Source organism: Scomber scombrus, chromosome 16 (assembly GCF_963691925.1).
Source record: "Scomber scombrus chromosome 16, fScoSco1.1, whole genome shotgun sequence".
Classification (NCBI taxonomy): Eukaryota; Metazoa; Chordata; class Actinopteri; order Scombriformes; family Scombridae; genus Scomber; species Scomber scombrus.
This window is the reverse complement of record NC_084985.1, coordinates 2746119-2768841: the sequence shown is the minus strand read 5'-3', so window position 1 is coordinate 2768841 and position 22723 is coordinate 2746119. Positions and strand designations below refer to the sequence as shown.

At 42.6% G+C, this 22723-nt stretch overlaps 1 protein-coding gene across 1 annotated transcript in view; it reads right to left on the bottom strand.

Moving 5' to 3' along the window:
* Nucleotides 1-22723, bottom strand: part of LOC133996800 (collagen alpha-1(XIV) chain-like) — a 204443-nt gene that overhangs the window by 74233 nt on the left and 107487 nt on the right. The window contains 5 exon segments of the mRNA XM_062436384.1: nt 147-296; nt 8760-8876; nt 14341-14490; nt 15036-15089; nt 15092-15157. Coding sequence (XP_062292368.1) covers nt 147-296; nt 8760-8876; nt 14341-14490; nt 15036-15089; nt 15092-15157 — 537 coding nt within the window.

Genomic DNA, 22723 nt, shown 5'->3' with positions numbered 1-22723 from the left:
GGTTATGATTATAGGATGTAAAAGGCTCCACACTAAGAATGATATGACATAATGATATGAGCATCCACACTTATGAGCTTTAACGTCCTATAAACACGCATGCTCCAGCTGTTTTGGCAGCTAATGTTACTGCTGGTTGTACTCACGTGTTTTCTCAAACGCAGTGACTGCAGGTCCTTGGGTGCCGTCCTGCAGCTCGGCGTAAACACTGATCTTATACTGCGTGTTGGGCTTCAGGTTGTTGAAACAGTGTCTGGTGGTTCCTCCGCTGATCCTCGTCTCCTGCTTCTGACCGTCTGCAATGAAAACACAACAAATATAACACTGTCAGTCTGTAATGGTAAACATATGTGGAGTGGTTATGTATTTAATTGTTTTTGCATTGTTAGAATGAAGGAAAAAGGTGTTTGGGGAAATTTCGGAAATGCTCCTTTTTGTTTCAGCCAGCTAGGTGAGTTGTTGTGGAAGTAGGAGTTTGGGGGGGGGGGGGGGGGGGGGGGTGAAGTGTCTGTATATGACTGACAGCAGATGGCTCAAGTCATTGGATAACCAGCGTGTTGCTAACGGGGATTTTTTAAAGAGAAACAACCAAACCAGCATCTATCAGGTACACGCTGTTAAATCTGCTGCAGCTGTGCAGCTAATTAGCTTGCTAGCTGCTAACTGACATTAGCGGTTCACTTTTCCTCGGTGATGGTTTGTCTGGTGGCTCGTTCAACAAGCTAAGCTGCAGGACAAGATGTGTATTCATGGATTTAAGCTGGATAAGAAGCAGGAAAGCTAATGTGAGTTCAGAGAGTGTGTGTGTGTGTGTGTGTTGAGTATCAGGATGCAATCAGGCTCAGTGTGACCGTCTGCTCTGCTTATAATAGAACAACACTATCACTTTATTTTAGACTCAATTTAATGTATAAAATAAAGAGTACAGCAATGTAAACAGGTGAGGGAACGGTATTACATCTGAATAATGTAAAATTAGGGGTAGAATCATAAAACAAAGTACTTTAAGATGTAAATTTGTCACTTTTGGTTTCAGATTTTTTTTAGAGAACGCAGGACAACCAGAGCTCTACTGTCATATAAAGGCAAAAATACCCAAAAAGAAAAAAGAACAGAGGATACATCCTCTTTAACCCTCCTGTTGTCCTCGACTCAAGGAAGGAAGGGAGGAAGAAGGAAGGAAACGAGGGAGGGAGGAAGGAAGGAAGGAAGGAAAGGAAAGGAGGGAGGAAGGAAGAGAGGATGGACAGAGGAAAGAAGGAAGGTAGGAGGGAGGGAGGAAAGAAGGAAGGAGGGAGGGAGGGATAAAGGAAAAGAGGAAGGAAGGAAAGAAGGACAGAGGAATGAAGGAAGGGGGAAGGTAGCGGGGAGGAAAGAAAGAGAGAAGGAGGGAGGGAGGAAAGGAAGGAAGGAAGGAAAGAAGGAGGGAGGGAGGAAGGAAGGACAGAAGGAAGGGAGAAAAGGGGGTGGAGGGAGGAAAGAAGGAAGGGAAGAAAGAGAGAGGAAGGATAGAAAGAGAGAAGGAGGGAAGGAGGAAAGGAAGGACAGACGGAAGGAAGAAAGGGAGGAAAGACAGAGGAAAGAAGGAAGGAAGGAGGGAGGGAGGGATATGTTGCTGTAGTACACAAGAAAGTTTAATTTCAGCTGGACTTTAAAAGCAAAACTCTCTCTGAGCTCCACAATCAGACACCGTTGATATTACCTGTGAGTCCAGATGGAAATCAATACTTTCTCTAAACTACTCCTGCAATCATTATTCTTCTCCTCCTTACTATCCTTCAGGCTGTACTCTAAATGAACATCCTGGAGGTGAGCCAGAGAACAAAGCTGCTCCAGTAGGTTAAATAGTTCTTTATATATTTAGAGGATTAAATGCATGTCACATCATACATTTTCAGTATTGTAGCCTCTTTGATAAAACATCTGTCTCCACATGGTGCAAATGGTGTAAAACATCCTTTATAGATCAGATGTGTTTCAGAGGTTTTACCCTCCTGTTGTGTTCAAACCTGGGTCAAAATTAACCCGCTTTGGTTCGACTGATTATAAAGAATAAAATATAAATTATCACCCAATCATGTGTTAGACCCTTTTTAACCAACTTCATTCCAACCTATTACCACAGCTTTCACACCTGTTTTTGGAAATGATCTATAACAGGAAGGTTAAAGCCAAAAAGGGGGAAGAGCGCAGTAGAAGCCATATTACCTGCTTCATTTAAAAGTCATTCAACACATAATCGTATCATTACCACGACAAACTCAACGGGTTCAGTTAAAACAGCTCGTTCCACACTTTTATCAGCCAACGCACAAGCCATCGTTATATGTTCGTATAAATATATAAAAAGCACTTAATGTCTTTTCTTGTTTTGTTTTATTTAATGTGAATGTTTCTGCTCGGTTTGTTTTCACTTTATTTGCTTTCTTTCTTTTCTGTTGCTTCCTAAATAAAAACTTAATGAAAATTAAACTTCTAACAGTCAGGAGTATAAGTGACGAACCAAATCCAATTACTGACATAATCAACATTTGTTTGTGTGTGTGTGTGTGTGTGTTGTTGTGTTGTTGTTCAATCCACACAGGTGTTCACGCTCTGCTGCAAACATCAAGTATAATTCTGAGGAAAACTTCCACAAAACGACTTCATCACACAGCAGCTGGAACATTTTAATGAGTCGCAGTATTTTAAGTTCAAAGCTTTTAATAAACCTGCCAATATAATATATATATATATATATATATATATATATATATATATATATAATATAATATAAAACCAGTCCTATAACCCTCCTGTTGTCCTTAGGTAGGGAAGGAAGGGAGGAAGGAGGAAGGAAGGGAGGAAGGAAGGGTGGAACGAAGGGAGGAAGAAGGAAGGAAGGAAGGGAGGAAGAAGGAAGGAAATGAGAAAGGAAGGGTGGAAGGAAGGGAGTAGGAAGGAAGGGAGGGAGGGAGGAAATGAGGAAGGAAGGGTGGAAGGAAGGGAGGAAGAAGGAAGGAAGGGAGGGAGGAAATGAGGAAGGAAGGGTGGAAGGAAGGGAGGAAGAAGGAAGGAAGGGAGGAAGAAGGAAGGAAAGGAGGGAGGAAGGATGGAAGGAAGGGAGGGAGGAAGGAATGAGGGAGGAAATGAGGAAGGAAGGGTGGAAGGAAGGGAGGAAGAAGGAAGGAAGGGAGGAAGGAAAGGAGGAAGATAAAAGGAATGAAGGATGGAGGGAGGAAGGAAGGTGAGGAAGGAAGGCAAGGAGGGAGGAAGAAGGAAGGAAAGGAGGAAGGAAGGAAGGAAAGGAGGAATCGTATTTCTTACTATGGTTCCCCTAGATGGTTTATTATAGTAAAATGATAATGGGTATTATATAAATTATAGATTATTGTTAAATTATGCATATTGTTATTATGCAATGGTTTTACTGGTCTGGCCCCCTTGAGGCATTTGAACTAAAATTAGTTTAACAACACTAATATACAGGCTTTGAACAGGAGGTAGAGGGGAGAGGTGTCCAGTTGGTTGTAATGAGCAACTTCACCACAAGGTGTCACTAAACCCTGAACACTGCACCTTTAAAACAGTCCAAATGATCATGAAGTCTGTTTATCTGTCTGTATTGATTCCTCCTGTTCATACTGACCATTAGAAGATCCCTTCATCATGTTTACAATGGAAGTGATGGAGGACTAAACCCACAGTCCTCCTTCTGTGTAAACATGTATTTAAAAGTTTAATATGAAGCTTCAGTCGTCCAAATGAGTCAAATCAAGTCATATATTACATCCATGTTTAATTCATATTTCTTTCTATTTAAATCTATCCAATCTTTCCTCATCAAGAATAAAACTGTCGAGGGAAATACAAACAAGGAATTAAGTGCTAAATATATCTTAATTAAGGAATATATAGGATTTTAATACATGTTGCACATAATAAAGCCTTTCTATAAGCTCTATTCTACATTGATTTGCTTCTCCTATTTTACCTAACTGCCTTTATTTCCCACCTGTCCATTCCCCTTAAAAAGTAGATAACACATCATTTCTTTCTTTCTTTCTCCTGCAGCAAACACACACCTTTTTTTTCTCTCTGGTAATTATTTGCCGGCTGTGCTGTGCAGAAACATAAATCCTCATTTAAGCTCAATAGTGTTTGGAGAGCAGCGATACCTCCGAGAAACACTGCAGCAATATGTGGCTTTTATGTGACGTTAATGACGGCGTGTTGTTGCCACAGGCTTCAAAAGGTGATGAATAGCCGCCATTACTTTCCTATTTACTGCATGACGGCTGTATTAAAAGTCTATCTTTACCTTTAGAAGGCTGGGACTGAACGGCTGGAGGGAGGGAGGGAGGAAGAAGGAAGGAAAGGAGGGAGGGAGGGAGGAATGAATGATGAAGGAAGGAAGGAAAGGAGGGAGGAAGGAAGGAAGGAAAGGAGGAAGGAATGAATGATGAAGGAAGGAAAGGAGGGAGGAAGGAAGGAAGGAAAGGAGGAAGGAATGAAGGATTGAAGGGAGGAAGAAGGGAGGAAAAGAGGAAGGAAAGAAGGAAAGGAGGAAGGAAATGAGGAAGAAGGAAGGAAGGGAGGAAGATGGAAGGAATGAAGGATGGAAGGAGGGAGGAAGGAAGGTAGCGAAGGAAGGAAAGGAGGAAGGAAGGAAGGAAAGGAGGAAGGAAAGGAGGAAGGAAGGGAGGAAGAAGGAAGGAAAGGAGGAGGGAAGGAAGAAGGTAGGAAGGGAGGAAGAAGGAAGGAAGAGAGGAAGAAGGAAGGAAAGGAGGGAGGAAGGAAGGAAGGGTGGAAGAAGGGAGGAAAGGAGGAAGGAAAGGAAGGAAGGAAGGAAAGAAGCAACAGACAGTGACTAAGCGGCTGGACGTTTGCTATTGTATCAATGAGACGGACCATCTGTTGTTTTCAGGTTATTTTAGTGTGTTAGTGACTTTGTGTGTAACTGTGTGTGTAACTGTGTGTGTAACTGTGTGTTTTTGCAGTTTCCAACCAAAAGGGAATATATGCAATTATTTCTGTTGTGTGAGTCAGAACGGAGGAAAGTGCTTTTAATAATCTCAGAGTATGGAGTAGATCAGCTTGGAGGTGATATGAAACGGTTTATAAAGGTTTAAAAAGGTTAAAATTGCAGCTTCTGTCATTTCTGTCGCCGTGCCAACGTTTCAGTTTAGCAGGTTTATAGAGTTTGAATGTTACAGATTTATAAAAGGTAAAATCTGACTATTAAAGCAAGCTGAGCACTGAGGAGGTTATATTAAATGATCAACATGAAATCAAACTTTATAAACATTTAATGAAGGGGTTTTATGTTGTCAGGGTACAACTGCTTTTAATAAAATCTAAATTTGAGGGTTAATATCTCAAACTGCACTGGATGGTTTTTATCTGTCTCTTTTTTATTTAGTTTCCAGTTTAATTCTTTATAATCATATTTAAACTTGTTTGTATTTATATAAAAAAAACATTATTAGTGAATATAATCCAGGCAGGGATTACTGTTGTCACCACAATTTAAATAATATAGCATATAAAATAATATAATGTAGTAGTATATGAATAATTATAATTTATCGATTATAAATGATAGAATTTAGTAGTACATAAATAATTATAATGTATAATAAAACATTTTAGACATATTATAATTTAGTAGTATATAAACAGTCATAATTTATAAATTATACATAATAATAATAATTATAAATAATATCATTTAGTAGTATATACATATGTATAATGTATACATTATAAATAATAATAATAATAAATAATATGATAGTGTATACATAAGTATAATGTATAAATAATACATCATAATAATACAAAATAATATAATTTAGTAGTATATAAATAATAATAATTTATAAATCATAAATAATAATAATAAATAATATAATTTTGTAGTGTATACATAAGTATAAAGTATAAATTATAAATAATTATAATAATAATAAATAATATAATTTAGTAGTATATAAATAATAATAATCTATAAATCATAAATAATAATAATAAATAATATAAAATAGTAGTGTATACATAAGTATAAAGTATAAATTATAAATAATAATAATATAAAGAATATAATTTTGTAGTTTATACATAAGTATAAAGTATAAATTATAAATAATAATAATATAAATAATATAATTTTGTAGTTTATACATAAGTATAAAGTATAAATTATAAATAATAATAATAATTATAATAAATGATATAATTTAGTAGTACATAAATGTAATTTCTGGGTATGAATGTCTGACGCTCAGAAATATTTGGTGACATTCAGAAACTTTCATTACGTCATTTACACACACACACACACACACACACACACACACACACACACTCACACACACACACACACACACACACACACACACACACACACACACACACACACACTAAGGCGTAATTACTGTCATTCCCGTGAGAACAGCATCTCATCTCAACGCTCTGCAGCAGATAATACCGACCTTTTGTCTTCTGGGGTTTTATTTCATGTATTTTAACTCACTCAGCAGATGTAAATGTCAGCCGGACGTCTGTGTGTGTGTGAGTGTGTGTGTGTGTGTGTGTGTGTGTGTGTGTGTGTGTGTGTGTGTGTGTGTGTGTGTGTGTGTGTGTGTGTGTGTGTGTGTGTGTGTGTGTGTCCTACAGAGCGGCTCAGTGTGTGATTGCACCACTAAACCTTTAAGACTGTCACCACGTCTGCGATGGGACAACAACAATATCTTTGTCGTCTCCGGCTGCGAGGGGATTTACAGGACGGAGCATTCTTCAGACTCCCACTAATGGAGGCATGCGAGTATGTATGAGCCCCTCCATCACTGACCCCCCCCCTCCCCCCTCCTGCCAACACAAATATGCAGCGTAGGAGCTTAATGGGAGAATCTAAGAATGAGAATAATCACAGCTGCTCTTCCAGCTGTCTGGTTGATGTACTGACGCTCAGTTATGTTTGATGTCTCTGTCAGCAGATAACACAGGAGTCAGTGTGTGTCCATGCATTTACATTCATATACATTTCATTTAGTATTTTGGTTGGTTTTATGTCATTTGCACCATTTTTTCCCCATTGTAAGACTGAATGCTCCTGAAAATGTCAAATGGTGTAACCACAAAAGAATAATACATATTACATATTTTATCCTCCTACAGTGTTTATAAGTGGACTAATTACTTCATTTTGAAACATTAAATAAAGAGAAACGTTTTTGGAGTATTTCTACATTTAGATTTGAAAGCATATTGTTAATATTTAGCAGGACATATCCTAAGCTTCCTCCGTAGGGGGGCTGGGCTCTCCCTTAGAGATAGGGTGAGAAGCTTGGTCATCCTGGGAGGACCTCGGAGTAGACCCGCTGCTCCTCCGCGTTGAGAAGAGCCAGATGAGGTGGCTCGGGCATCTAATTAGGATGCCTCCCGGACGCCTCCCGGGTGAGGTGTTCAGGGCACGTCCCACCGGTAGGAGACCCCTGGAAGAGCTGGACGAAGTGGCTGGGGAGAGGGAAGTCTGGGTTTCCCTGCTTAGGCTGCTGCCCCCGCGACCCGACCCCGGATAAAGCGAAAGAAGACGGAACGGAACGGATATCCTAAAACAACCATTTTTTTCTAAATAAGTTTTGACAAATGATATAAAATTAGTTTAAAACCATATTGTTGCGTTGCTAAAAGTGGATTTTATTTATTCCACATTGGAATCTATCAATTAGTTGATTGGCAGAAAATCAATCTGCAACTAATCTAATAATCATTTTCATTCATTTTATACGTGACTCATCTTCCACTTCAGAGGGTTTGTGTCCTCCGATAGAAACTGTAACTCTGTCTGCAGAGACTCTGACGGGGTTTTCTGAGTTCTGAATTTAAAATGTTTTTTCCTTTTGAATGTTGGCAGAAACTTAATGAGATGGAAATCAAACTGCAACAATCAGCCCAGAATGAACCAGAGAGGACAAAACATGAGGCGGAAATGTTTCATTCAAATACAAAATCTGCTCAAAGAAATACGAGCAAATATTCCACACACCTGAGGAAGAGGAGGACGAAGAGGAGGAAGAGGAGGAGGAGGAGAAGGAGGATGAGGGAGAGGAGGAGGAGGATCAGGACTAGGAGGAAGACTAGGATAATGAGGATGAGGATGAGGAGGACTAGGAGGAGGATGATGAGAAGGAGGAGGATGAGGATGAGGAGGAAGAGGATGAGGACTAGGAGGAGGATGAGGACTAGGAGGAGGATGAGGATGAAGATGAGGGGGGAGGAGGAAGAAGAGGAGGAGGATGAGCAAGAGAATGAGGAGGAGGAGGATGAGGAGGAGCAGGAAGAGGAGGAGGAGGATGAGGAGGAAGATGAGGAGGAGCAGGAAGAAGGGGAAGAGGATGAGGAGGAGGACTAGGAGGAGGACTAGGAGGAAGAGGAGGAGGATGAAGATGAGGAGGGGGAGAATGAAGAGGAGGATGAGGATGAGGAGAATGAGGAGGAGGAGGAAGATTAGAAGAATGAGGATAAGGAGGAGGAGGAGAATGAGGAGGAGGAGAAAAAGAATGAGGAGGAAGATGAGGATCAGGATGAGGACAATGAGGAGGACGAGGAGGAGAATGAGGAGGAAGACGAGGATGAGGAAGAGGAGGATCAGGATAAGGAGAATGAGGAAGAGGAGGAGAATGAGGAGGATGAGGATGAGAATGAGGAGGAGGAGTAGGATGAGGATGAGGAAGAGGAAGACGAGGATGATGATGAGGATGAAGAGTAGTACTCACTGGTCTGTGATTCGATGAGCACTCTGTAGGCGCTGGCGTGTCGGTGCTGCTGCCACTGACTGCACATACTGTTCATCCTCAGCTGGTAGATGCTGAGGCTCGTTACCCCGAGATACACTGAAGAGATACACAGAGACACACAGGGTTAATGTTATTATATATTATTATTATTATTATTATTATATATGACTGAAGAGATACACACAGAGAGAGAGAGAGGGTTAATATTATTATATATTATTATTATTATTATTATTATTATATATGACTGAACAGATACACAGAGAGAGAGAGAGGGTTAATGTTATTATAATTATATTATTATTATTATATATGACTGAAGAGATACACAGAGAGAGAGAGAGACAGGGTTAATGTTATTATAATGATATTATTATTATTATTAATATATATGACTGAAGAGATACACAGAGAGAGAGAGGGTTAATATTATTATATATTATTATTATTATATAAGGCTGAGAATTTAATAATAATAAGTCAGTTTATTGCTTATACTTCACTTTCTTTGCCCCAAATGAGATATTCTGACTATAAAGCAACTTACTGCATCTTAAAAACTTCTAAAAATACACTGTGGAGTTGTAAGCATTCTGTTTAATAATGAAGCTTTATTTATATATATATATATTTATATATTATTATTTATATAACTGAACGCATCTGAGATAAAACAAAAACAAGAAAAAACGTTCAGCTAGTCGTCTTCAAGGACACAGACGGTGAAGTTATTTACAGACTGAGAGAAATGTAGCTGCTCCACACACACACACACACACACACACACACACACACACACACACACACACACACACACACACACACACACACACACACACACACACACACACACACACACACACACACACACACACACAGACTATATTTATGCTAATTCTATGCATGGACTTTCACTGCCAACTTTGTAAAAGCATCACTTGTTCTGAGTTCAAAGACATTAGCGTGCATGTTTCCTGTGAGTCAGTGAACGCCTCGTACATCACTGTGGATTTTACATTTTTATACTCAGAAAAACTGATTTGTTTTTTTTTTCCCCCAGTTGAGCTGAAAATGTAATCTGCATTATTCTGGACTGGTGTAAATGCATTATGTATCTCTGCTTAATGTTCATGTAGAAATATCAGCATGAGATTTAATGAGAAGGGAGGAAGGGAGATTAACCCTCCTGTTGTCCTCTGGTCCTCTTTCTTTCCTTTCTCTCTCTTTCCTCCCTTCCTTCTTTCCTTTGTCCTTCCCCCTTTCTTCCTTCCTTCTGTCCTTCCTTCCTTTCCTTCCTCGCTCCTTCTGTCCTTCCTTCATTTCCTTCCTTCTTTCCTCTGTCCTTATTTCCTTTCCTTCCTTCCCTCATTCCTTCCTTTCCTTCCACCTTTCCTGTCTTTCTTTCCTTCCCTCCTTCCTTGCTTCCTTCCTTCCACCCTCCTTTGCTGCCTTCCTTCCTTCCTTCCATCCTTCCTTCCTTCCTTCTTCCTTCTGTCCTTATTTCCTTCCTTCCTTTCCTTCCTTCCCTCATTCCTTCCTTTCCTTCCACCTTTCCTCTGTCCTTCTTTCCTTCCCTCCTTCCTTCTTTCCTTCCTCCCTTCCATCCTTCTTTCCTTCCCTCCTTCCTCCCTCCCTTCCTACCTTCCTTCTTCCTCCCTCCCTTCCTTCTTCTTCCTCCCTTCCTTCCTCCCCTCGAGGACAACAGGAGGGTTAAAGCAGAAACAAGTTGTTTAACCCTCCTGTTGTCCTCGTGTCAAGGAAGGAAGGGAGGAAAGGAGGAAGGAAGGGAGGACGAAGGAAGGAAAAGAGGGAGGAAGGTAGGAAGGTAGGATGAAGGAAGGAAAAGAAGGGAGGAAGGAAGGAAGGAAGGGAGGAAGAAGGAAGGAAAGGAGGGAGGAAGAAGGAAGGGAGGAAAGAGGAAGGAAAGGAGGGAGGAAGAAGGAAGGAAAGGAGGGAGGAAGGAAGGAGGGAGGAAGGAATGAAAGGAAAGAAGGAAGGGTGGTAGGAAAGGAAGGCAGGAAGGAAGGACAGAGGAAAGAAGGAAGGAAGAGAGAAGGAGGGAGAAAGGAAAAGAGGAAGGCAAGAAGGAAGGGAAGAAGGTATGGGGAGGAAAGAAAGAGAGAAGGAGGGAAGGAAGGAAAGAGAGAGGAAGGAAAGGAAGAGAGAAGGAGGGAGAGAGGAAGGACAGATGGAAGGAAGGAAGGGAGGAAAGAAGGAACAGTCAAAACAGACGGGGTCAATTTGACCCGGGAGGACGACACAAAGGTTAAAGCCTAAATGATAATATATAAGACAGTTAAACTATGACCTCTTGTCTCATTTCCTTCCTCATCTTCAACATTAAGGCTGTTATGTGACATTAAAGCATCAGTCAGCTTCATTAACATGCTGCTGAGCATTATGACACTCTCTCTATAATCCCACTGGACTCATATCATCTTTCCTCTCTTTTAAATTCAAACCCATCTCTCCTATGTTTCTTTCTTTCTTTCTTTCTTTTCCTCCCTCTTCTCATTCATCAGGATTTGTCGCTTTTTCCTGTTTTCTTTGCCCTCCGCCCGTCCTTCACTTCCACCCAGACCAGATTCATTGTCATGCAGCTGCTGGTGTCAATTCAAAGTGTCTGGTTTCCATTTAGAGAGACTCCATGTTCATGTTCAGGGCATTAAGGAGCCGCCGGCTGTGGAGAGCTCTTCCATACAGAGAGAGGGATGAAGAGGAGGATGAGGAGGGTGGAGGTTCCTGATCAAGGACTCTCCAACACCTTTCAGTTCCATAAAGGTTTGTTTCACCATTAAATCAGCCTTCAGTAAAATGTTAAAGGAGGTGAAATCCAGGCTTCTCTTTCTAAATCAGGGGAGTCAAACATGAGGCACGTGGGCCAGAAGCAGACCGCCGAGGGGTTCAAACTGGCCCACTTTCCTTCCTGTCTTCTTTTCCTTCCTTCTTTATTTTCCTTCCTTCTTCACTTCCTTCCTTCTTTCCTACCTTACTTCCTTCCTCCCTTTCTTCCTTCCTTCCTACCTTCCTTTTCTTCCTTCTTTCCTTCCTCATGACCTTCCTTCTTTTCCTTCCTTCCATCTGTCCTTCCTTCCTTCCTCGCTTCTTCCTTTTTTTTCTCCATCTTTCCTACCTGTCTCCTTTCCCTTCCTTCCTAACTTCCTTTCCTTCCTACTTTCCTTTCCTTCCTTCCTCACTTTCTTCTTTCCTTCTCTCCATGTGTGCTTCCTCCCTTTCTTCCTTCCTTCCATCTGTCCATCCTTCCTTTCCACCTTCCTTCCTTCTTTCATTCATCCCTTCCATCCTTCCTTCCTTGCCTCCACCTGTCCATCTGTCCTTCCTTCCTGTCTTCCTTCCATCTTTTTTATTGCTGCGGCCCACATCAGATCACATTGAGCTGAATCTAACCCTTTAATGAAGATAAGTTTGACCCTTCTCCTAATCGATCGTACTGCAGCAGCTCTGATCGATCGAACAGAACCAGACACTCTGAGAAATATCTGATATCACAGTTTCATTAAATCTATTTGCATCTGCAGCTGTTGGATTGTAATTAAGAGAAGTTTCCATTAAAAAGTGTCAGACGGCTATCAGGGTATCGACGCCTGCAGGTGTCTGGCCTGCTCGTCTCATTAGAGATTGTTTTTATACGCTCGTATATAAAGAGGAGGAATAGAGGAAGGAAGGAAAGGAAACAAGGCACATAAATGACCCGGTGAAGGAAAATACCAAGCAAATAATTAAGTTACAGAATATAAAAATGGTGTGAGAAGAGAAATATCAGTCTGATAATCCTCAGACAGGCAGGAGTAGAAAATGATGTTTCTTATTATCTCATTTGCAACTAAAGTTAAACATTTCCACAAATATTCTGAATATATTTTGGATTTTATAAGTTGTATCAGGTCACTCTGTGTCATGATATCTGGTCAAACACTAAAACTATTTAACTCAAACTTTTTGGGTAATCTTTATCACTTGTAGGAGGCATGTTATCAACTAAAGTACCATCAGATTGTGCCATGGTTGGTAGATACAGAGGGCTTATGTTTTTTAAAAGGTTTGGTTTTAGTAGAAGTCTGTCAAACATAAAACATTTAGGATCAATAAGACAAAAAAAATCCATTTTTTATGTTGTCATGGCCCCAAAGAGGAAGGAAAAGCAGGATTTATACGACCCTGTCCATCAAAATGACGGACACTGAGCTGCACAGAGGGGAACATGCACAGGGGTCAAGTGTGTGTTTTCGGACACGCTGATTGATTTGAGTGAAGCAGAGAATTGGAGGGTTTGTGCATTGGCTCTCTGTGAGCTTCTGCAGTCTGAAGGAAGAGCTTGAGGAAATTAAAATGTAGGATTTATCTTTTATGGATCATTGATATCTGCAACAAAAACTGGAGTTAAGTTGAGCCGAAACTCATTTTTTGAGAAGTTTGGGTGTAAATTTTGTGCTTGTGCCTCAAAAAGCTAAATTAAGGAAGGAAGGAAAAGGAGACAGGAAGCAAAGATGGAAAAAAGGAAAGAAGGAAGTAAGGAAGAAAGGGAGGAAGGAAGGAAGGGAAGAAGGGAGGAAGGAAAGTGGGTTAGGGTTAGGGTCTGGCCCACAGGCCTCATGTTTGACTCCTCTGGGTTAAAGTGTTTTGTATTGTCGTGACAATGTTTGTTGCAGAAGTTTTAAAGGAAGTTTTTAATAAGATGACGTATGTGTGTGTGAAGTATTTTGTGAAGTTGTGAGTAGATCTCGTTGCTTTAAAGAAAACGTCTGTGCAGCTTCATGATTTAAAGCTTTAGATTGTTTCCCAGAACAACTAGTGAAGGAAAGCGTTGGTCCCACTGCGTCAGCTGATGTAACACGATGTAAATACGCTGCTGCTGCTACAGAGGAAACTCATGCTAACGTCATGCTGAACCCTTAACCTCACAAAGAGCAGAATAAAAAGAAAGAGTGAAGCTAACAAAGGAAGCTATCATCCTTCCTAACTCTTCTTTAAATCTGTGGTTCTGGTTACAACCATAATATGTAAAGACTGTATCCTGCAGTTCAGACGGATAGAAGCTCATCAGAAGATAAATGATTTAATGTCTGAGGTTTCAAACTATTCAATATATCAGGGGGGTCAAACATGAGGCCCGTGGGCCAGAACCGGCCCGCCAAGCAGTCCAATCTGGCCCACTTTCCTTCCTCCCTTTCTTTCTTTCCTTCCCCCTCCTTCCTTCCTTGCTTCTTTTAATTCCTTCCTTCCTTCCTGTCTTCTTTTCCTTCCTTCCTATCTTCCCTCCTTCCTTCCTGCCTTCTTTTCCTTCCATCATTCCTTCCTTTTTTTATTTCTTCCTCCCTTCCTTCTTTCCTTTCCTCCCTCCCTCCTTCCTTTCCTTCCTCCCTCCCTTCCTTCCCTCTTCCTCCCTTCCTTCCTTCTTCCTCCCTTCCTTCCTTGACTCGAGGACAACAGGAGGGTAATAAAAACAGTTTGTGTTTATTTTGTAATATGTGAATAATTCCTGATCTCTGAGCAGATGGAAGATGTGAGATGAAGTAAGATAAACACAGGATGGACTCACAGGTCTTTGCTCTGCCTGAAAGAGCCTCGCTGGAGCCGGTGGTGTAGGAGGCGATGACTTTCACACTGTACTCCGTCCCACTCAGCAGATTGACGATCAGCATGGTGTTCACGTCCTCGCCGACAAACGTCTCAAGAGCTGATCCAGGACCTGCAGGGAGAGAGGAGGAGGAGAAATGAGGAGGAGATAAATGAGGAGGAGCAAACGGTCAGGGAATGGAAGCAGCGCAGAGGAGCGGTTTCAGATACTGTCATTAGCTATAATTCCTCTGATGGAGGAGGAGGAGAGGATGAAGGAGCAGGAGAGGAGAGGATGGAGGAGGAGGAAATGGAGGAGGAGGATAGGATAGAGGAAAGGATGGAGGAGGATGAGGAGAGGATGGAGGAGGAGGAAATGGAGGAGGAGAGGATGAGACGATGGATGAGAGGATAGAGGATGGAGGAGGAGAGGATGGAAGAGGAGATGGAAGAGAGGATGGAGGAGGAAGACAGGATGGAGGAGGAGGAGGATGGAGGAGAAGGAGAGAGTGATGGAGGCGGAGGAGAGGATGGAAGAGGAGAGGATGGAGGAGGAGAGGATGGAGGAGGAGGAGGAGGAGAGGATGGAGGAGGAGGAGAGGATGGAGGAGGTGGAGGAGGAGGATAGAGGTAGGAACAGAAAGCAGAAGATAACGTGTGTGTGACTGAAACATTTACCTGATAGCGGCTGGTAGACGACTCTGTATCCCATCGTAGGAGGAGGAGGAGCGTCCAGCTGATCCTGAAGCGGTTGTACCATTCCTCTGATACACGCAGGTTCCTCGGAGCTGAAAGAGGAACTACAGAGAGAAAGAAGACAGTTATGTTTCCATTAAAATGTGTAGTGCACATATTCTTACAATAAAACCAACTGTATGCAAAAAAAAGATTAGAGTGTTTTCTTTTAATGAGGGAATTAGTCTCTTCTGATCCTCCGTACAGCCTGAGGATGTTTTTAATCAGCTGCTTTGGTGATTAATAAAAAAAGGGGGGGGGGGGGGGGGGGGGTTGGTGATGAGCAACAAGGGTCCCTGTCTAGACTTATAGCAGGACAGGAAAAGAAGAAGATAAGGAGGAAAAGGGGAGAGAGAGAGAGAGAGAGAGAGGGAGAGAGAGACAGAGAGAGAGAGAGAGAGAGAGAGAGAGAGGGAGAGACAGAGAGAGACAGAGAGAGACAGAGGAGAGAGAGAGAGAGAGGGAGAGGGAGATAAGGAGAGAGAGAGAGAGAGAGAGAGAGAGAGAGAGGAGGAGAGAGAGGAAGCAAGAGAGGGAGAGAGAGACAGAGAGGGGAGAGACAGAGAGAGAGAGGAAGCAAGAGAGTACGGAGGATATAAGGAAGGAATGAAGGAAAGGAAGGAAGGAAGGAAGGAAGGAACAGTCAAAACAGACGGGGTCAATTTGACACAGGAGGACACGAAGGTTAACAGAGAAACATGGTCTAAAAATCGACTCTTTTTTGCACATTTAAAATGCTAAACCCTGTTCTCCCCTTCGCTCCCCTTCGCTCCCATTCTCTCTCCTCGTGTACCATCCTCCCTCCCAGAGTATTATGCCTCCCTTTCTCCTCCTCTCCTTCTCCCCTGGTCGTTGTACCATTAAAAAGCCAATCATCCCCTCTGAATCCAGCTGTATAACTCCTCATATGTTCCCTCTACCTTAAACTATCCATCTACACTCTGCCTTCACTGCTCCTGACTGAATTACCAGCCGCCTCTGAGCTTTTTCTCCCTCTATGTTTTTCACCCTTAAGGTTTAAACAGTAATGAGAAACTGGTCATTTAATGGTAGGCCTACTTTTTTTTCACCACAGGAACTTTACAGCAGCTCAGGAACCCAAAGAAAGAGAAAAAGTCTCTGCAGGAGTTTCATGTTGTTGGCAAAGAAGAAGAAAACACTCCTGTCTCCTAGAAATGATGTTTATATATATATATAACTAAACTGCAACAGCTCCTGTTTACTGCAGGAAACATTAGTGCTGGTTTAAGTTATGACTCTAAACATGATGAAAAAAATGTTGACCCCGTCTGTTTTGACTGTTCCTTCTTTACTCCCTTCCTTCCTTTCCTTCCTTCTTCCCTCCCTCCCCCTCCTTCCTTCCTTCCTCCCTCCTTTCCTTCCTTCTTCCCTCCCTCCCCCTCATTTCCTCCCTTCCTTCCTCCTTTCCTTCCTTCTTCCCTCCCTCCCCCTCCTTTCCTTCCTCCTTTCCTTCCTTCTTCCTCCCTCCCTCCTTTCGTCCCTTCTTCCCTCCTTTCCTTCCTTCCTTCCTCCCTCCCTTCCACCTTTCATTCCTTCTTTCCTTCCTCCCTCCCTCCTTTCCTTCCTTCCTCCTCCTTCCTTTCGTTCCTTCTTCCTCCCTTCCTTCCTCCCCTCCTTCTTCTACCCTCCCCTCCTTCCTTCTTCCTCCCTTCCTTCTACCTTTCCTTCCTTCTTCCTCCCTTCCTTCCACCTTTCCTTCCTTCTTCCTCCCTTCCTTCCACCTTTCCTTCCTTCTTCCTCCCTTCCTTCCACCTTTCCTTCCTTCTTCCGTCCCTTCCATCCTTCAACACATTTCAGCTTCTTATTTAATCAACAAAAGGTTCTGACTAAAACTAGAAAGAGAGATCACATTACTCCTATTTTAGCTTCACTGCATTGGCTTCCCATAAAATCAAGAATAGAATTTAAAATCCTTCTCCTCACTTTTAAAGCTCTTACTGGTCAGGCTCCATCATACCTTAAAGAGCTCATAGTACCTTATGTACCTACCAGAACACTGCGCTCCCAGAACGCAGGCCTACTTGTGGTACCTAGTATCTCTAAAAGTAGAATGGGAGGCAGAGCCTTCAGTTATCAGGCTCCTCTCCTGTGGAACCATCTCCCAGATTGGGTCGGGGGGGGCAGACACCCTCTCTATGTTTAAGAGTAGGCTTAAAACTTTCCTTTTTGATAGAGCTTATAGTTAGCAAGCTCCTAGTTTATGCTGCTATAGGCTTAGACTGCCGGGGGACTCCTACCTCCATGATGCACTGAGCTCCTCTCTCCTCCTCTCTCTCTCTCTATCCATCCATCTATATCCAATAACATTCATGTACTATTAATGCATTCAGTAACCTACACTTCTTCCCCGGAGTTGTCTGTGCTTTCTCGTCTCACAGGTAATCTGGGCCTGTAGACGTCCGGATGACAGATTCCAGTCCCGGACCTTCTAGCTTCAATGTTTATTTTCCATGTGATACTCTCTCTCTCCTATTCTTGCTCTCTCTCCTCTCTACCCCAACCGGTCGAGGCAGATCTTCTCCCACTTTGAGCCTGGTTCTGCCTGAGGTTTCTTCCTGTTAAGAGGGAGTTTTTTCTTGCCATTGTCGCTAAGTGCTGCTCATGTGGGAATGTTGGGTCTCTTTAAAATTAAAACCTGAAGAGTACGGTTTAGAACCTGCTCTATGTGTAAAGTGCCTTGAGATAACTTTGTTGTGATTTGGCGCTATACAAATAAAGATTGATTGATTGATAAAATCTTCGCCTGCTTTATTAAAATCCTCCTAATTCAAAAGTAAATATCATCTTATTACTCATTTCTTCACCTTTACAGATTACAAAATCATACTTTCTTCCAACTGTTTGATGTTTTTATTTATCATCCTTCCCCCCCCCTCCCTCCCCCCCTCTGTGATCAACTCATGAATTTAAATGTTTGGTTTAATTTGATATTTTCATGTTTCTGTCTATATTCTTTCTTTCTTTCTTTCTTTCTTTCTTCCACCAGTAGAAACTCTCTGTATTCCCTCCTTCAGCTCTCAGCAGCTCAAACCTTCACATTATTCTGCTCCTTATGTCACATTATCTGTCTTCAGTTTGAGGCTAAAAAACCTCCAATCATCCTCTCTGCATTCCCTGTCACCCCCCCCCTCGATCCCACCCCTCGATCCCACCGGCTCTCTTTGTCACATCATCTATCTTCCCTCTCTAAAAAACCCAATCATCATCGTCAACCCCCCCACCCTTCTCTCTCTTCATCCCCTTGTCTTTCCTCCCTAGGCGATCGTCTCATCCCTCACTCTCTTAACAGGAGACATTCATCATCGGCTCGTACTGGGCACCTCGGTTTTAAAAAGAGCGCGGGGGGGGGGGGGGGGGGGGGGGGGGGGGGACACGTCGTTAGCGTCTGCTAATGTGTGTAATGCGCCGCACAGAGAGAGAAAGACGTGATGAGGACAGAGAGTGGAAAGAGATGAATGAGTTGAATTTAGCGTCTCCTCCTCGCTGAGAGTGGAGTGTTTGTGTTCTGTGATGCGCTCGTCAGCAGAGGAAATCATTAACCTTCACTCACATTATTTAACAAAAGGAGAAATGAATGTTTCTGCTGTTAACCCTGGGAGGAAGAAGGAAGGAAGGAAGGGAGGGAGGAAGGAAGGATGGAAGGGAGGAAGAAGGAAGGAAGGAAAGGAGGAAGAAGGAAGGAAGGGAGGGAGGAACGAAGGATGGAAGGGAGGAAGAAGGAAGGAAGGAAAGGAGGAAGAAGGAAGGAAGGGAGGGAGGAACGAAGGATGGAAGGGAGGAAGAAGGAAGGAAAGGAGGGAGGGAGGGAGGGAGGAAGGAAGGAAGGAAGGGAGGGAGGGAGGGATGAAGGCAGGAAGGAAGGGAGGAAGAAGGAAGGAAAGGAGGGAGGGAGGGAGGGAGGAAGGAAGGAAGGGAGGGAGGGAGGGATGAAGGCAGGATGGAAGGGAGGAAGAAGGAAGGAAAGGAGGAAGGAAGGGAGGAAGAATGAAGGAAAGGAGGGAGGGAGGGAGGAAGGAAGGAAGGGAGGAAGGGACGTCAACAGACTGCCGGCCACTGATTGGTCAGAGAGTCACTGGAAGAGTCATGAGCCGTCCCACACAAGAATCAAACCCAGCATTATTAAATACCAACAACAGCGTTACAGAGATTAGTTTCTCTTCTCTTGCTTTGTGTGAGACAGAAAGCCTCATACAGCAGCAAGTACACCATCACCTCCATGTCCTCCATTGTTTATGTGTTTGTGTCGCGTATAAAACGAAGTCACGGCAGTTTCGAGGAGCTGTGATATGACGACCCCGCCCACGTTGAGTAGGTACTTTTTTGTAATGGAAAAGGTTCCTGGAACCGTACCGAGGCGAGTCGTGCTGAAACTGTGTAGTGGAAAAGCGCCAGTAGTGTGTAGTGTGTAGTGTGTAGTATGCGGTTTCGAACACAGCCCTTGTCCCCAAAACACTTAGTCCTCAATCTGTGGACAGACCAGAAAACCTCAGTTCTCTGCCAACGTGGTATGGAGACAGGAGAATATTTAAGGCCTTATAAACAATGGTTAGTTATTTAAAATTCTGTAGCTAACAGGCAGCCAGTGCAGGGAGGCATGAATGAGGGTAAATGTTTTCCCTCTTTTTTGATCTTGTCAGAACTCTTGCTGCTGCGTTTTAGACGAGTTGGAGACGAGATAAACAAGACTGAGTGATACTTCCAACTATTTCCACGACAAGATAGTTAAAAATATATATACTTCAAAGTGTCCAAAGATCATTTCTGAATATTTTTTTTTTGATTTTTCTTCCATCCTTATTTCTTCCTGTAGAATGTAAAAATACTTTGTGTTGACTAGTGAAGCCAGATGGGCGACTTCACCTACTTCTAAAGTGCATGAAGAAGGAGACGTCTGAAGGGTTGCAAAAATGTGTTATATTTTGCAGTACAGTTTTTTTATGTCTAAATCATTCATCATATAACTGTTATCTACTTTGTATCTATAAAAAAAAAGGGGTTTAGATGGAGACATTACTATTTAAAGACAGGTTTTGCTCCTTCCTTCTCTCAGTGTTTATATTTGGTGATAAAAATGAATCCTTTTCATTTTTTGGTGACAAGAAGGGAAGCGTGATGTTCCTTTCCTCTTTATTCTTGCATGAAAGAAGTCTTCCTGCTGAAAGCCTGGCAGAGACTTAATAAATAAATGCCACAATAAGATGCATTTCTACCATTATACTTCCTATTTATACATTATTATTCCTGATTAGAGATCTTTTTGAGGCAGTTTCGAGCTTCATAGTTTTGTTTTCTTTAATAGAAATCGAAGATGTTTCAACCCCTCCATTCATCTTTCCCATCATTTTTTTTCTCCCTCTCATTTCTCCTTCACAAGAGTTCCTCATCACAAATCCAATAATCCTTTGCTCTGCTCGTCTTCTACAGTCCGTCTCTACTGGAGATCACAGAGCAGAGATGTGAGAGCGTGTCGGAGGGTCAGGAGGTCTGCGCTCTGATCACAGCGGGGTTGGATTTGCCCCGAATATAACAAATGACTCCTGGAGTTAGCCAGCAGGACTAACATCATGTTGTTGATCAAAAAATAGGAAGAAAATAAGTTTAGAGTTTATGCTGACATACTTCTGTTTCCCTTCATGATAAATCAGACTGCCTTAGAAGGTAAAAGAAGAGCCTTAAAATCAGCTCAAGCTGTGAAGAGAGGCTAGAATAAGTGTTTATACTAGGAAGACCAGAGCAAGAGGACGTTACAATAATCTAGTCTGGAGATACAAATGCTTTGATTACACTCTCAGTATTATACAATGATAGAATACGTCAGATTTTGGCGATATTAGTAAGATAGAAAAAAATGCTGCCTTGATAATATCATTGATATGAGACTGGAAAGTCAGATGGGAATCAAAAATCCCTTCAAGGTTTTTGGTGGTTGAGCTTTGTGAAATGATAAAAACATCAATGTTAACGTTCAAGGTTCCACATGGGTTAAATGTGGGCTATGTGGGTATTGAGTGGGCTTGAACTGGGAATATTTTGCAGGTCCCACATAGTTTCAGTAACATGGGCCTATGTGGGCTGAATGTATGAGCCCCATAAGGGATGTAAGTGGGTATGGACATAAACAGGGCAAATTGTTGGGCCCCATATTCCTTCCTTCTTCCTCCTTTCCTTCCTTCTTCCTCCCTTCTTTCCTTCCTCCCTCCTTTCATTCCTTCTTCCCTCCCTCCCCCTCCTTTCCTTCCTTCTTTCCTTCCTACCTCCTTTCCTTCCTTCTTCCTCCCTTCCTTCCTTCTTCCTCCCTTCCATCTTCCTTTCCTTCCTTCTTCATCCCCTTCCTTCCTTTCGTTCCCTCATGCCCCAGCCCCACATGTGAAGGCTGGCTAAGGTCCATTCTGATCCCACTTAGACCCCATATGGGCAAACATATGGTCTCACCCAGTTGGGCCCCACCTGAAACCCAGTCAGAACCCACTTGAAGCCCATAGGGGCAAACACAGGTGAGGTCGCCATGGAAACTGCAGACAAACCCACTTGGGACCCATATTTGCAGCCCAAATTGACCCTTATGGGGCCCACAAGGACATGCTGGCTGCAGTCAAGGAGTTGGTGAAGTCACATTATGCAGCAGATTGTCCCATCTGGGGAACTAATAACTTAAAATCAAAGCATTGATAACTACAATCTTTTATCTTATTAAAACAAACTGGTAAAACAAGCCTGATCTAAAAGTGTAGCGTAGAGTTATTACTTTAGGAAACTACAAACTGAAGTGGGGACTGATCTGAAACTAACTTTTTTTTGGGAGGCTGCTGGCAGTGAAACTCCACTGAGATCATTACGCAGCGTTGCATCATTCATTGACGCCAATAACACGAATCACACGCACCATGAAGACAGAAAGACGCTTTAAGATGCGGATAGCGTAGGCGAGTAAGATACAACGACTTCACACTTCAATCTATTAGAATATGAATCAGGTCAGACTTTCCTTTACGATGCACACTATCAAAAACAAAGCTTAACCTTTGTGTCGTCCTCCCGGGTCAAAATTGACCCCGTCTGTTTGACTGTTCCTTCTTTTCTCCCTTCCTTCCTTCCGTCTGTCCTTCCTCCCTCCTTCTCTTTCTTTCCTCCCTTCCTTTCTTTTGTCCTTCCTTCCTTCCTCCCTCCTTCTCTCTTTCCATCCCTCCTTCCTTCCTTCCTTTTTTCCTCCCTCCCCTTTCTCTCTTCCTTTCATTCCCATTACCTTCATCCCTTCCTTCTTTCCTCCCTTCCTTCTTTCCTCCCTCCTTCTTTCCTCCCTCCTTTCCTTCCTTGTTCCTCCCTTCCTTCCTTTTTTCCTCCCTCCCCTTTCTCTCTTCCTTTCATTCCCATTACCTTCATCCCTTCCTTCTTTCCTCCGTCCTTCTTTCCTCCCTTCCTTCTTTCCTCCCTCCTTCTTTCCTCCCTCCTTTCCTTCCTTGTTCCTCCCTTCCTTCCATTCCTCCCTTCTTCCTCCCTCCTTTCCTTCCTTTCCTTCCCTCCTTCCTTCCTCCATCCATTCCTTCCTTCCTCCCTCCCTCCTTTCCTCCCTTCTTTCCTTCCTTCTTCCTTGACTCGAGGACCAACAACAG